General features: G+C 42.1%; 1 protein-coding gene across 8 annotated transcripts; it reads right to left on the reverse strand.

Moving 5' to 3' along the window:
• Nucleotides 1-3,288: 3,288 nt before the first annotated feature.
• LOC123164122 (uncharacterized) lies at nucleotides 3,289-12,237 on the reverse strand. Of its 8 annotated transcripts, none has more exons than XR_006482169.1 (10): nucleotides 11,961-12,231; nucleotides 11,762-11,887; nucleotides 10,693-10,760; nucleotides 9,149-9,373; nucleotides 8,963-9,056; nucleotides 7,160-7,299; nucleotides 6,374-6,611; nucleotides 5,825-5,843; nucleotides 5,009-5,238; nucleotides 3,289-3,775 (listed from the first exon to the last, which is right to left on the reverse strand). XR_006482169.1 is itself a non-coding variant. In XM_044581544.1 (10 exons), exons 2-9 carry the CDS (start codon nucleotides 11,787-11,789, stop codon nucleotides 5,095-5,097), a joined length of 618 nt encoding a protein of 205 aa, XP_044437479.1. In that variant the 5' UTR covers nucleotides 11,790-11,887; nucleotides 11,978-12,237; the 3' UTR covers nucleotides 3,289-3,775; nucleotides 5,009-5,094. The 8 variants fall into 8 exon arrangements, 2 of the variants coding, with proteins under 2 accessions (XP_044437479.1, XP_044437477.1); XR_006482173.1 differs by having other exon boundaries at nucleotides 6,374-6,459; nucleotides 6,552-6,611; nucleotides 8,963-9,373; XM_044581544.1 differs by lacking the exon at nucleotides 8,963-9,056 and having other exon boundaries at nucleotides 6,374-6,459; nucleotides 6,552-6,611; nucleotides 9,301-9,373; nucleotides 11,978-12,237.

A 12,237-nucleotide genomic window follows, 5' to 3' on the forward strand; every position in this document is an offset into this window, starting at 1 on the left:
GATCACAGAAAAGAAAAAAAGCAATCTAAATCACAAAATCCAATTGCCGCCGAGAAGACAACATTTTCTTCAAACGAAATGGACTTTCAGGATGCCAATTTAGAGGAAATTTTATAGCCCTCAGTGACATGACATGACATGACGACATGAGATCAATATGGTTAATTAGGATAAGGGCAAGACAACTCTTGACTGAAAACATTAATCAAACACACACAAATTCATTGGTTACAATCAAATGGCTAAAAATAATTTGGCTGGTTTTATTGTCTAAAATTTATTATAAATGTGTTAGTTGATTACAGGAAATAAGGTTATATATGCCCTTTGTAGCAAAGCATTATGTAACACAAATTAACGATATATCTCGTATGATCTATGCATGGCCCATGCAACAAAGTTCTACATTTGCATCACTCCATTTACTTCCTTAAATCTGTTCTAAAAAAGTATTACATGTTCAAGGTTTTACTATTTTAGCTATATTGCCACTAAAAATAGTCAGCCACGCTCAACAATAGGAGCAACCTCAATTAAACACCACATTTCAGCCATTTACATTTTTACAACTAAGTTACTCTTTGAGAAGAAGAAAACTGCAACAAAGACATGCTTATTTGCACACAAGAAAACATGTTAAGGCTAAGAGAGCTCACATCAAAGTCGTCCCCTTCGACCTTCTGGACATCATTTCCATGTGTCCTTCTACCCTTCCATTTCGCACTTTATTACTATGCTCTTCATTGTATTCCAAATAACAGAAGCGCATCTCTGTGTTATTTACACCTATTGCAAAATTGACAATTTTACGGAGCGGCCAAATCACCTCCCCTGCAGCGGTCTCCTCTATGCATTCATCACGAGATATAACACAGATAAATATGATTAATATCTCTTCCCTTAGACTAGCCACGCTATGACTCAGCACAAGTACTTTGAACACTACAAATGTAGCATCAAGCGGTACACTTCCCTTCACCAAGACTATACTCCCCAGAAAAGGTCATGTCCCACTACTCCAAAAAAAGGGTCATGTTCCACCAATCTTTCTCAGTAAATCTGCAAGGAGGCTTCTACGTTCCACATACACCATCTCTGTAGTACTTAAAACACACCGGTCAACACTACTTTTAAAGCACAACAAAAAGAGGGAAAGTTCTACACAACACATAGGTAGAATCATCCAAACTTCCTCATGTCCCATTATCTGGAACGCCCAACATTGTTCTGCGGCCATATTTTTAATAAAAGATACAACTCTCCACACTTCACGATCAGCACACGGCTAACCCTATTTAAACTCATTAAACCCCTGCTACACGCACAAGCGTTTGGTGGCATAACTTAACATGTACAACCATTGTAGACTCACATCACAACTTTCCTTAGACATAAATGAACAGATGAGCTAAGGATTCGAAGAGCTATCAATTTAACAGGAGAAAAATCAACAACAACAACAACAACAACAAATTATATACTCCCCGAGGAAACGCACAAGCCCCACCCGCGCACAACATCATTAGTATTTCCACCCGAGGAAACGCACAAGACCCACCCGTGGTCGCATTCTAATAGGAGTACAAGCCGAGATGTAGTTTCGGCTAGAAGCATGAGTGCCGGGATAGAAAAACTAGATCAAATAAGAACATTTGGTAGCAAGTACAGGAAAGCCTATTTACCAATGCAAGGAAGAACTGAACCACTGCATGATAATGCATACATTATTTTTCTGCTAACCTTTGCTTGCATTGGCTCGTCTGAATCTTCAGAAACAAACACCTGTCGGCTGGCCCATCATCCTCTCACATCTGCATCACAAGGTTCAAAAGAAAATTCCTCGACTCGACAGAGTGGTAACATGCCAAGGGAGAGAGAGAGAGAGAGAGAGAGAGAGAGAGAGAGCAGGTGAGGAGGGACCAAACCAACCAACCTGAGTATGGCCGAGGAGTCAAAGAGCGTGGCCACTCGAGTAGACAAGATCATGGTGTCGCTCGCTCACCAACGGAGCATCTCTCAACATCATGTGATTGCCGGACACCGCATCGGCTAGCCGGCAGCTTGATGTACTTGTTTTGTGCTGCCTCGAGGAGAAAGGAGGAGTTGGTGGTTGGCGCTTAGTCGATCGACACATAGAAGGGGAGAACCGTGTGGCGCGAGAGAAAAAGGCGGGCTGGACATATATAGTGTGAGATGAGAAGATGGTGTAGGCAGAGAGTGGGCAGGGACGCGGAGAGACGTCGGATGAGAGGGTGATCCGCGTGAGGAGGCGGCCACCAATGGATGGAACAGGATGGAGGGAGTAATGGAGGAAGAGGAGGAGGCGGGAGCGATATACTTCCTAGGGGTCTGCGTTGGTTGGTTTGGGAAGTTGTGTTTCTTAACTAATACGTGCTCCCTCCCTTAAATAACGCAAGTAGTAGGTATGTAGTTTTCATTTATTCCTGCCTTATTAATTAATTAATAACTATTGTCAATGAATCACGTCAAATCTTGTGTTATTCCCTAATCCTCTCCGCCCTTGCATCTCTTAACAAACTTGCGTATTTGAACGCATGGTCGAGCTGAGTATAACATGAAGAGTATACATAGGAGTATAACAGAAAGATGCTACGTACCTACACAGATTCAATTCGAATGATCACATGATCGAGCTGAGCCATCATCAAGACTCGTGAGGTTTGAGCTTGTCCCCATCAATTCGAAGTAGTAATTTGAACATAATTATTCATTAACACGCACTACAGATTGATTATCTTCAACTTGCTTGTCACATAATCTTCATGCAAAAAATAACAAAAGAGAAAAGGATCCAAATCCAACCCGAGGACAAGCTCAAACCTCACAAGCGAGCGACGAAGAAAACCAACCCGAGGACAAGCTCAAACCTCACAAGCGAGCGACGAAGAAAACCAACCCGAGGACAAGCTCAAACCTCACAAGCGAGCGACGAAGACAGTTTCGACACTAAAACTAGCATCCATCCATGTTCGTTTGTCAAGGAGGACAAGAACAAACCCCGCATAAAAAAGGAGGACAAGAACAAGACCCATCCATCCATGATTGTCAAAGGAGGAAAAGAACTGCCAGCCAAATAATCCTCTGCTTACATACAAACACCACTCCAGTCTCTTTTTCAAGTCTAATGGTAAATCTGAATGCAAGCAAGCAGTTGTTTTCCAATAATCATCACACAGTTGCTTTCCACATCAACGTACTAGATAGACAGACAGACAGATAGATAGGTATCTATATATTATTTTCAGGCACCACTTTTTATCATATAAATAAATACTCGGTAAATGAATGAACGAGCTGGCATTCATGCATTCCCTCATTCATGGAGAGTTAACCATTTGATTCATTCAACCAGTCCAATCTCTTGACATGCACTGACCAAAAAAACAATCCAAATTTTACAACACTATGTATGTAGCAGTAGCAATCCCTCCCTGAGACGAGACCTTTCAACATATATCACCATTCCATCCAATTTTTCACAACTCCCCGACGGAAAAGAAAAACACGAAAACGCCTATCTGTTATCTTCAAGATTCGCTGGCCTAGGCCTCCTTGTATTTCAACCTGTGTAGACAGCACAAGTTCTATCTGTTGATTGCTGAGACACGTCAAGCGAGTTCCCCCCTGCCTTCAACCAATTGGGCCACCTCCTCGCAAGATCTCCAAGGACTCTCTAGACCGGCAAGGCGTATTGTATTCGGCCAGATCCATTGGTGGTCGCTCACCATCATCCATCCATTCCATGACATGGAACCTGACAGCCATAGGAACAAATCAGAGCTTCAAATCCACACACAAGTTAAAAAATCGGTGGCCACAGCAACTTCACAAACTAAATCTTCTCCAGTGAGTGATAAAAAAAGAAACTAGAAAATCTCACACAAACTGTTGTTTCATACTATTATAAGGAAGACGACAAAAGCAACATCATCATGCTTTGATCAAAACCCCTTTAAAACAAGAGCAACCCTTCAGTTGTACATAAGCTAGCAAAACTAACGACGGACAGTCGCATAATCCAAGTGCCGGCAGGCATCATCTTTGACATGCTGGTGGTGGCATAGCTTTGCCACAAAAGTACTGCAAGCATCAACCTCACAAACAAAATGTTTTCTAGTGACTGATCCAAAGACACTAGACAATCCAACACCAAGTGTTGGCTTATACTACAACTAGGAGATGGCAACAAACAATAGCATGCTTTGCTCAAAACCAAAAAGGAGAGGGAAAACCAAGATGCCCAACCATTGAGCTAGCGAAAATGAAGATGTACGGTCACATACACCCAAGTAAGTGTTGGCGGTGCCACTATGGCATCACCTTTCAGAGGCTGGTGGCATAGCTTCGTAAGGAAAGAAATATAGTGTGCAACTACTTCTACAAAGCAATGTATCAGGGGGTGCAGGAAACATCATTGGAGCTCTTAGTATCACCTTTTTCATCCAAAAAACACACCACGCCCCCTAATTAGTGTTATCCTACAAAGAAAAGATCATAAAAGAACCCCAGGAAAGTTATTCTCTCTAGTTCAGTAATTGCTTCCAAACAAAACTGAGAAGCACCACCAAAAGCCGATTCATGCCCCTGAGACGACCAAATCGAATGCCTCTACTTGCCATGCTGCTGCAAGCAAAGAAACTAAAACCTAGAGCTAGTACATGCTATATCTAAATAGAAATGAACAGTTATTACAGTAAAACAACCCACTGTGTCAATTACAGAAAATTAACCACGAAGAGATGACTGACTGCAAATACAATAACCAGAGGTCATAGCAAGCATCAATTAGCACCTAGCACAAGTTAATTGACCTTTAACAATATCAATTCAAGCCAACTAATAGAAACAGTAGCAAAACCCTGACCATAGAACAGCAGTGGCTCGACGCCCTTGAATAGGAGCATGATATAAGCCGTGGCTTGATGGCCACGAGCTAAGAGCAGGAAGGAGCGAGGGAGGCAGAGGAAGGAGAAAAGGAGGAACTCACCAGATTAGTTTGTGGCTGATGCCCTGCACAACCGCCACAGTCACGCGATGGAGGAAGCCACCAAAGGAGGCGCATGCACCCCATGATCACCAGGCGCAGGAGCACCATCCAGGAGGCGGATCCGTGCGTTTAAGCACGGGAGGCGACCAAGAGGAGCCGCCAAAGGACAATCTTTTTGGGCCGGACAGAGAGACGCGGCCAGATCTTCCGTTAGAAGTTTCGTGAGAAATCTGGTAGCAGAATTCATAAGTAACTTGTTAGGTCACTAGATAATGGTGAGACCTTTCTATCTCAAAGCATATAAAAATGATATCTTTCTACGATAAAGAGTTGAGCCTGAAGGAATAAAATCTGGCAATAACTATAGAATTGTTCTGAAGCACGATACATGCAATGTAACGCAACTTCAATTAGAATATGTTCACCACTTAATCTGAAACACACCTTGTCTTCTGGAAATATGAACCACGACTACTGCAGATTCACTAATCTGTTATTCAATATTCATATAAGGATAATAAATCGAGTAACTAGCTGAATGCAAGCTGGGACAAAATGTAATATTGATAGATCAAACGAATTTATATCAAGTGTTCTATCACCTAATAAGTGCACCAGTACATGCAAAGCTCATCGGTACTGAACCTCCTATAACTCAATAAAGCAATGGAGGTTAGGCGTGAGGGGGTCAGAGTGGATATGCAGGTGGGCTGAGGACCTGAGTTCTACATCAGCATGTCATTTTCCACAAACAAAAAAAGCAAGCCCAGCATGTAACCATGATTCTGCAAAGACATTTTAGACGATAGTGCTTACATTGACAGAAGAGGAATTGCTGGAGGAGGCAAGCGCCATGTACATGCAAAAAATAGTGCATTGTTAGCAAAGAGTCAAAGTAATCGCTGGCCAAGTAATCGAAGAGATACGAAAAAGTATATGGGCTCACAATCTCCCAACAGAGCATGAGCAAGAGCTAATGAAATATAGCTGGTATAAGAAACTGTAACATGTTGAAATTGTTCTGCATGCAGAAACTCACAAAATTAAGACTTAGAAAATCTACAGTCCTAAAGACTACATATCCTCTCATTTTGTTTCAACCATCTCAATGCCAGTGGGAATGAATGCTAGACCTAGCTATGTGCAGAAGAGAGGGGGTAATATCTTCAGTTCACTTGTGTCTAACATGTCCCACGCCCCAATCTTAAGAAGTACATGAATAGTCCAAACTTATCAAACTATATCGCCTAAATTTCATTCGTAAGTGAAACTAGTTAAGAGGTGCCAGCCAAAATTAATTGACCACAAAAATCAAGGAATAAGCTGCAAATGGGGAATGTAAGGTTGCATAAAGCAATTGCATACCCATAAAAAAGCCGGAACAGCGACAGCTCTAACTTTATCTTCGGAAGTGACACAAATGCCAAGACACGGCTCCCCCACGCACGGTTCTGTCCAAATAAACCTTAGTTTAACCCACAGCTCCACATCGATATCAGAATCTCAAACCCAGACTGGCACGACGATTGGTACAGCACTGAACTTCAAGGAGAGGGCCAACGCCATGCGTGCAATGCCAGCATAACGGATGCCAATTTGGTACCTGAAATACACAATGAATTAGCCAATTCTAACTTCTTTTCTCTACCGATGGGTAATACCAAGATACACACAATTCTGGCAGCAATGTCTCCTTGAAGGAAAAATAGCCTGAACAAGTTCATAAGGCAGTCTGCTTCCACACCTTTAAAGCTATCTAACATTTCAGCAAGATTCCAATCAGAATATCCTCTTGCATCTCCAAACTAAAGGTTTCAAGTACCACACCATGACACTATTTACACAAAACAGAGCACGCTTACTGGTAAAACTAATACACCGATATAAAGGTCTTCTTCACACTCTAGCAGGGCCTTAGAAAAAAGGAAATGGCAAACAAAGCATGAGATATGAATGTAACAGTAGATCGTTAACCTTAAACAGTAGCCAATTGAGCTAATTAAGCTCAAACGGTACCAAAACTCTAACCCTAGATCATCCATGGTTCGATGGCCATGAAACAGAGCATGGTACATCCATGGCTGGATGGCCATGAGTTCAGAGCAGAAGAGAGGGAGCCAGAGATAGGACACTGAGCCGAGAAGAACTCACCGGAGAGGTTGTAGCTGATGCCGCACACAACCACCGCGGTAGAGGAGGTCGCCTCAAGAGGCACAGCTGTGCCAGAGACACCTCCAGGCATGCAGCAGACCATAAGAACCAGATAAACCCCTCCGCAGGTCTAGTGCAACCTGCATTACAGAAGGTAAAACAGCAAGTTAGGGATTAAACAAAGGAAAATAAAAGGGAAGTCAACAAGGCATGGATGAACCAATGAAAGAAATATAAGTGCTCAGGCACATCAACAAGTTGGGCCTACAAATTGACATGTCACTTAACTATCACTGAAGCAAAGACACTGGATTTCATAAAATTGAATCATATCTGAGAAACAGATTGGGCAGTAAGAAATGTTGATGCGATGACCAATCAAGTAAAACATGACCTTGGATTATAGTAGGTGAGAAAATTAGGAGAATAACTTCTCATTCATTGACTTCTTTCCTTGCACAACCAACCAAAAGGTATGATTGATTGTTCTTATATGTGAAGCAGTCCATGCCGACGAATGCAGAAGGAAAACTATTTTTATACATGAACCGATGCAGATAACATAGCATGTTTGAAACAAAGTTATGTTTGCTAATAGATGAAAAGGAGTAGGCCTTATTATGGTTTATGGAGACCATGACTTCTAAGAAATAAAGTGGAACTCGATAAATTTTTAAGGATCAAAGTCTGTTCGACATGGCAACATGGACCCACACAACACTAAGCATGCCAAAAAGGGAATACCAGGAAATGCAGTTGCACAAGATTAAGAAAGAACCAAGCAATGTAGATTTTCTTATTTCCAGAAGCAACCCAAACAATAGTTGCATCAAGAGCAGCAACTGTATGTATGTGCATTAGATGAGCACTCCAGATCTAATTTGAGTGTCCTTTAGATGTCGAATCCCAATTTCATGCTGCGCCATATGTGATGATAACCATGGAAAGATTGTGTGATTATGTTCATAATCATGCCCTTTGTGCTCACTCTTTTCAAGATGGACTTTGTTGGTATTCTAGAGAATACAGTTCCAAATCTTTGTGTTAGGATGTCTTTGTGCTGTTAAACTTTGACTATTCTTGATATTATTGGTAACACTTGATTTTTGGGAGTGGTGTTCAACTACAAAGATAATAGAGCTGCAGTATAACAGGGCAGTGAAATTTGATAAATCATAGAAGAAACCAGCATAATCCTAGGTTGCAAGGTAGCAAACTATTGCCATAGAAAGTTGCCACCTTTTCAACATCCGGTTTGTCCACTGTGATCCCGCCACGGGGCGAAGAACATGAACATCAAGTCGGGAAACAGTCAATGGTGAGCTAGACTATAGGTCAACAAAAATAAACCCTTTATGCGCTTAATAACTAGATGAATGAATGTCAGAGCTAGAGATCATTAATGTTCGTTATCCAGGAAATACAAAACTTTGGATTATTGAATGCATTCTGAATTCTCACTATACAAGGGGATCACTTGATTGGCCAGGTCTAATTTACACTATAGGGTCTTAACAATTATAAATCCAACTGAAGTTCCTACAATTTTGCCCTGTATCATAGATCAAGACCACGATTTTAACAAGAGATATCTAGTCAGTCCAATTGAACAAAACATGGACAGTAGCATTCTGAGTATTTAAGCGGATATGTAGCAGGCAATCAACTGGATATATGGAGAAGATTAATAAAATGGGGCAATCAACTGCTCAGGCGTGGGGTCCTGGTCGTCGATGAAGAGCCCCTGCTGCCCCAAATCAAACAAATAATTAGGATAAGACCACCAAGAATAGGAGCACTAACCAAACAGTGCCTATCCCGTAGCAATTTTAGGCGGCGAGCTCGGTGAGGTACAAACTGAGACGCCATTCAATCAGTAGCAAAACAAGCTTATTACCTAGCAAGTACAGTAGTACGTGACCATCCATCATGCGCACACGCATCATGCAGGACCAATATGAATATTTTGTGTAAGGGAGACATCAAAACCTTGTTTTTGCAGGACTAAAGAGCTCTTGAAAGTTGTGAAGATACGCAAAGAATTAGCTATAGTACCCAGTAGGACTAGGCAGCATCCAGCAAGCACTGACAGGACACACATTTTGGTAACAAAATGGTAAGAGTATCATCAGGATCATTACTCTCCCTCTTGCTGAAGTAACATGTTTGTTGTTTCTGCTCCATGGCTGTCCTAAACAAAAACCCCACGAAAACCTGAAGAAGAATAAAAAGCTAGTTAGGCGAAAACGCAGCAAACCAAGATGGCTTGGTCTAAAAGGCTTCAACTAAAAGCTAGTAGTTAGGCTGGAATCTAAATGCAGCCTGTGCACATTTGTTGCACATGTCAAATCAGCAATGAATGAATGAGCTGCTTTTGCAGCACAGCAAGCAAATGCAAGGAAACACTCAATTTGGAACAGAAGGAAGCCCGGTTTTATACAAGCAAAGATTAAAGGTTGAATGTTCAACGGCTCATATAATATGATGGTAAGAAAATGAGGGCAATTGCGGCATCAAACAGATTGGCAACAAGATTTACTCATCTTGGGCATGGAGAGCTCTATGCAAATTGAACCAAGCCAATGGATGAATTTGGCCTAAGCAGGACCAACCCAATACCATGGCAAAAACTAGTTGCATGCAAGCTCAGTTGATGAATTTGTTAAAGCTGAGATAAAAAAACAGGGCCTGAACCATCCGTGTGTGTGTGTACCTTTCTCTCTCTCTCTCTGAAACCAAGCATGTATTTATGTATGTACAAAGTAAACTGCAACCAAATTAAATGGAATGCAAACCAGAAAATGGAATGCAAGATCACATGACAATTGTACGGAACATGACAATTGTACGGAACATGACAATTGTACAGAACAAAAACAAATATAGTCAATGCAACCTGTGTGTCAAGTTGAAGGAGAATATAAGACATGAATTGCAATATATGTTTCTCACCAGAAACAATTTAAACAAAGAAGAGATAACTAGTCAGTCAACTGAACAAAATGTGGACAGTAGCTTTCTGAGTATTTAAGCAGAGATGTAACAGGCAATCAAATGAAAATATATGGAGAAGAAGAATGAAATGAGGCAATCAACAGCTTAGGTGTGTGGTCCCGGTCGTCGATGGAGAGCACCTGTTGCTCCAAATCAAACAAACGAATATGTTTAGCCCACCAAGAAGGGGCGTACTAACCAAACAGCAGCAATTTTAGGCGGTGAGCTAGATGAGGTACAAACTGAGACACCATTCAATCATTCGGTAGCAAAACAAGCTTATTAGCTAGCTAGTAAAGTAGTACATGGCTACCCATCATGCACACACGCATCATATAGGACCAGATATGAATATTTTGTGTGAAGGAAACATCAAAACCTTGTTTTGGCAGGACTAAAGAATGCCTGAATGTTGTGAAAACACACAAAGAATTAGCTAATAGCTATACTAACCAGTAGGACTAGCTGGCATCCAGCAATCATTGACAGGACACATATTTCATTTAACAAAATGACAAGAGTATCATCAGGATCATTACCCTCTTGCTTAAATAGCATGTTTGTTCTTTGTGCTTCGTGGCTGTCCTAAACAAAACCCCTTGAAAACCTGAAGAAGAATAAAAGGCTAGTTAGGCAAAAACGCAGCAAACCAAGATGGCTTGATCTAAATGGCTTCAAATAAAAGCTAATCAGGCTGGAATTTAAATGCAGGCTGTGCACATTGATTGCACATGTCAAATCAGCGGTGATGAATGAGCTGCTTTTGCAGCACAGCAAGCAAGTGCAAGCAAACACTCCATGCACAACAGAAGAAAGCCTTGTTTTACAGAAGCAAAGATTAAAGGTTGAATGTTCAGCGGCACATATAATATGATGGTAAGAAAATGACGCCAATTGTGGCATCAAACAGTTTTGACCGCAAGATTTTCTCATCTTGGGCATGAAGAGGTCTACGTAAATTGAACCAAGCGAATGGGTCGATTTGGCCTAAGCAGGACCTTGGAAATTTGTGAACGATCTGTCCCATATCTTAAGCAATGCAAATATCATCTATTAGCATTCGAACCAAGAACTGTCAAAGATAAATTAGTTTTGATCTAGTGAAAAATTGTTAATTAATGAATCCATTCTGATGTAATAGCATAATCTGAGCAACATTTTTGGTTGATGAAAAAGTATCCATGTTCAAAATCATGGGCACAAGCATCAGTGATTATCTGTGAATAATTTCATAAGAACTATCGATAATCTAAGCACCATTGTCTTCTAATATTCATCACATACACCAGTTGGCGCTTAAAGTCTCGAATTTGGGAAGAAGAATATGGATTAAATTCCGTCCGTGACACCCTAGTGTCAGAATAGGAATTACTCCTAGTTTAATTAAGGAACGGTACAGTTGACAGCCCGTGACGCTGCATGTGAAGGGCACAGATTAAGTCCTACGAGGTGCATGGCCTCTACTATCCATTTTAGCATTGTCACATAGCCACAATAATTGATCGAATCCCTGTGACATGGACATCTCTGAACAAAGTTTCAGTTTTCTCACGCTTGGTGCAGTATAGAAGCAAACTGGGCATCAAATTTGTGAGGAATAAAACTCACGGCTGGACGGCCTTGACAGCCAGAGCATGAGAGAGAGGGAGATTGGGGGCGCTCCATGGCGTCAGAGCAGCGGCGCGCCGTGAAGATGCACATTGAGCGGCGTGCCGGGAAGATGCACACGGTGGTCTGCGCGCGTGAGGAAAACGCATCAGGGAGAGACCAAATCGAAACCAAGAGTGGGAGGGAGGAGAAGAGGGACCTTGACGAAGAAGAGACCTTCCATGGCTGGTGGTTGTGGAGAAGGAGACAGAGGTGGGGTCAGGTGCCGTGGTCGCTGGCTGCAGCTCGAGCAGAGGAGGAGGCGGGCCACGGCGTTCGGAGAGAGAAGGCGGCCGTCCCCCTCACTCCTACTCTCCCGGTCGGCGCGGCGCAGCTCGACGACGAAGTCGCTGGCGCATCTGGACGTGCCATGGCCGTCGCCTGACCTCCTCGGTCGATCACCGTCCCTCCCTCCGTCCCTCCCTCATGTCTTGTGA

This window comes from Triticum aestivum, chromosome 7D (assembly GCF_018294505.1).
Source record: "Triticum aestivum cultivar Chinese Spring chromosome 7D, IWGSC CS RefSeq v2.1, whole genome shotgun sequence".
NCBI lineage: Eukaryota > Viridiplantae > Streptophyta > Magnoliopsida > Poales > Poaceae > Triticum > Triticum aestivum.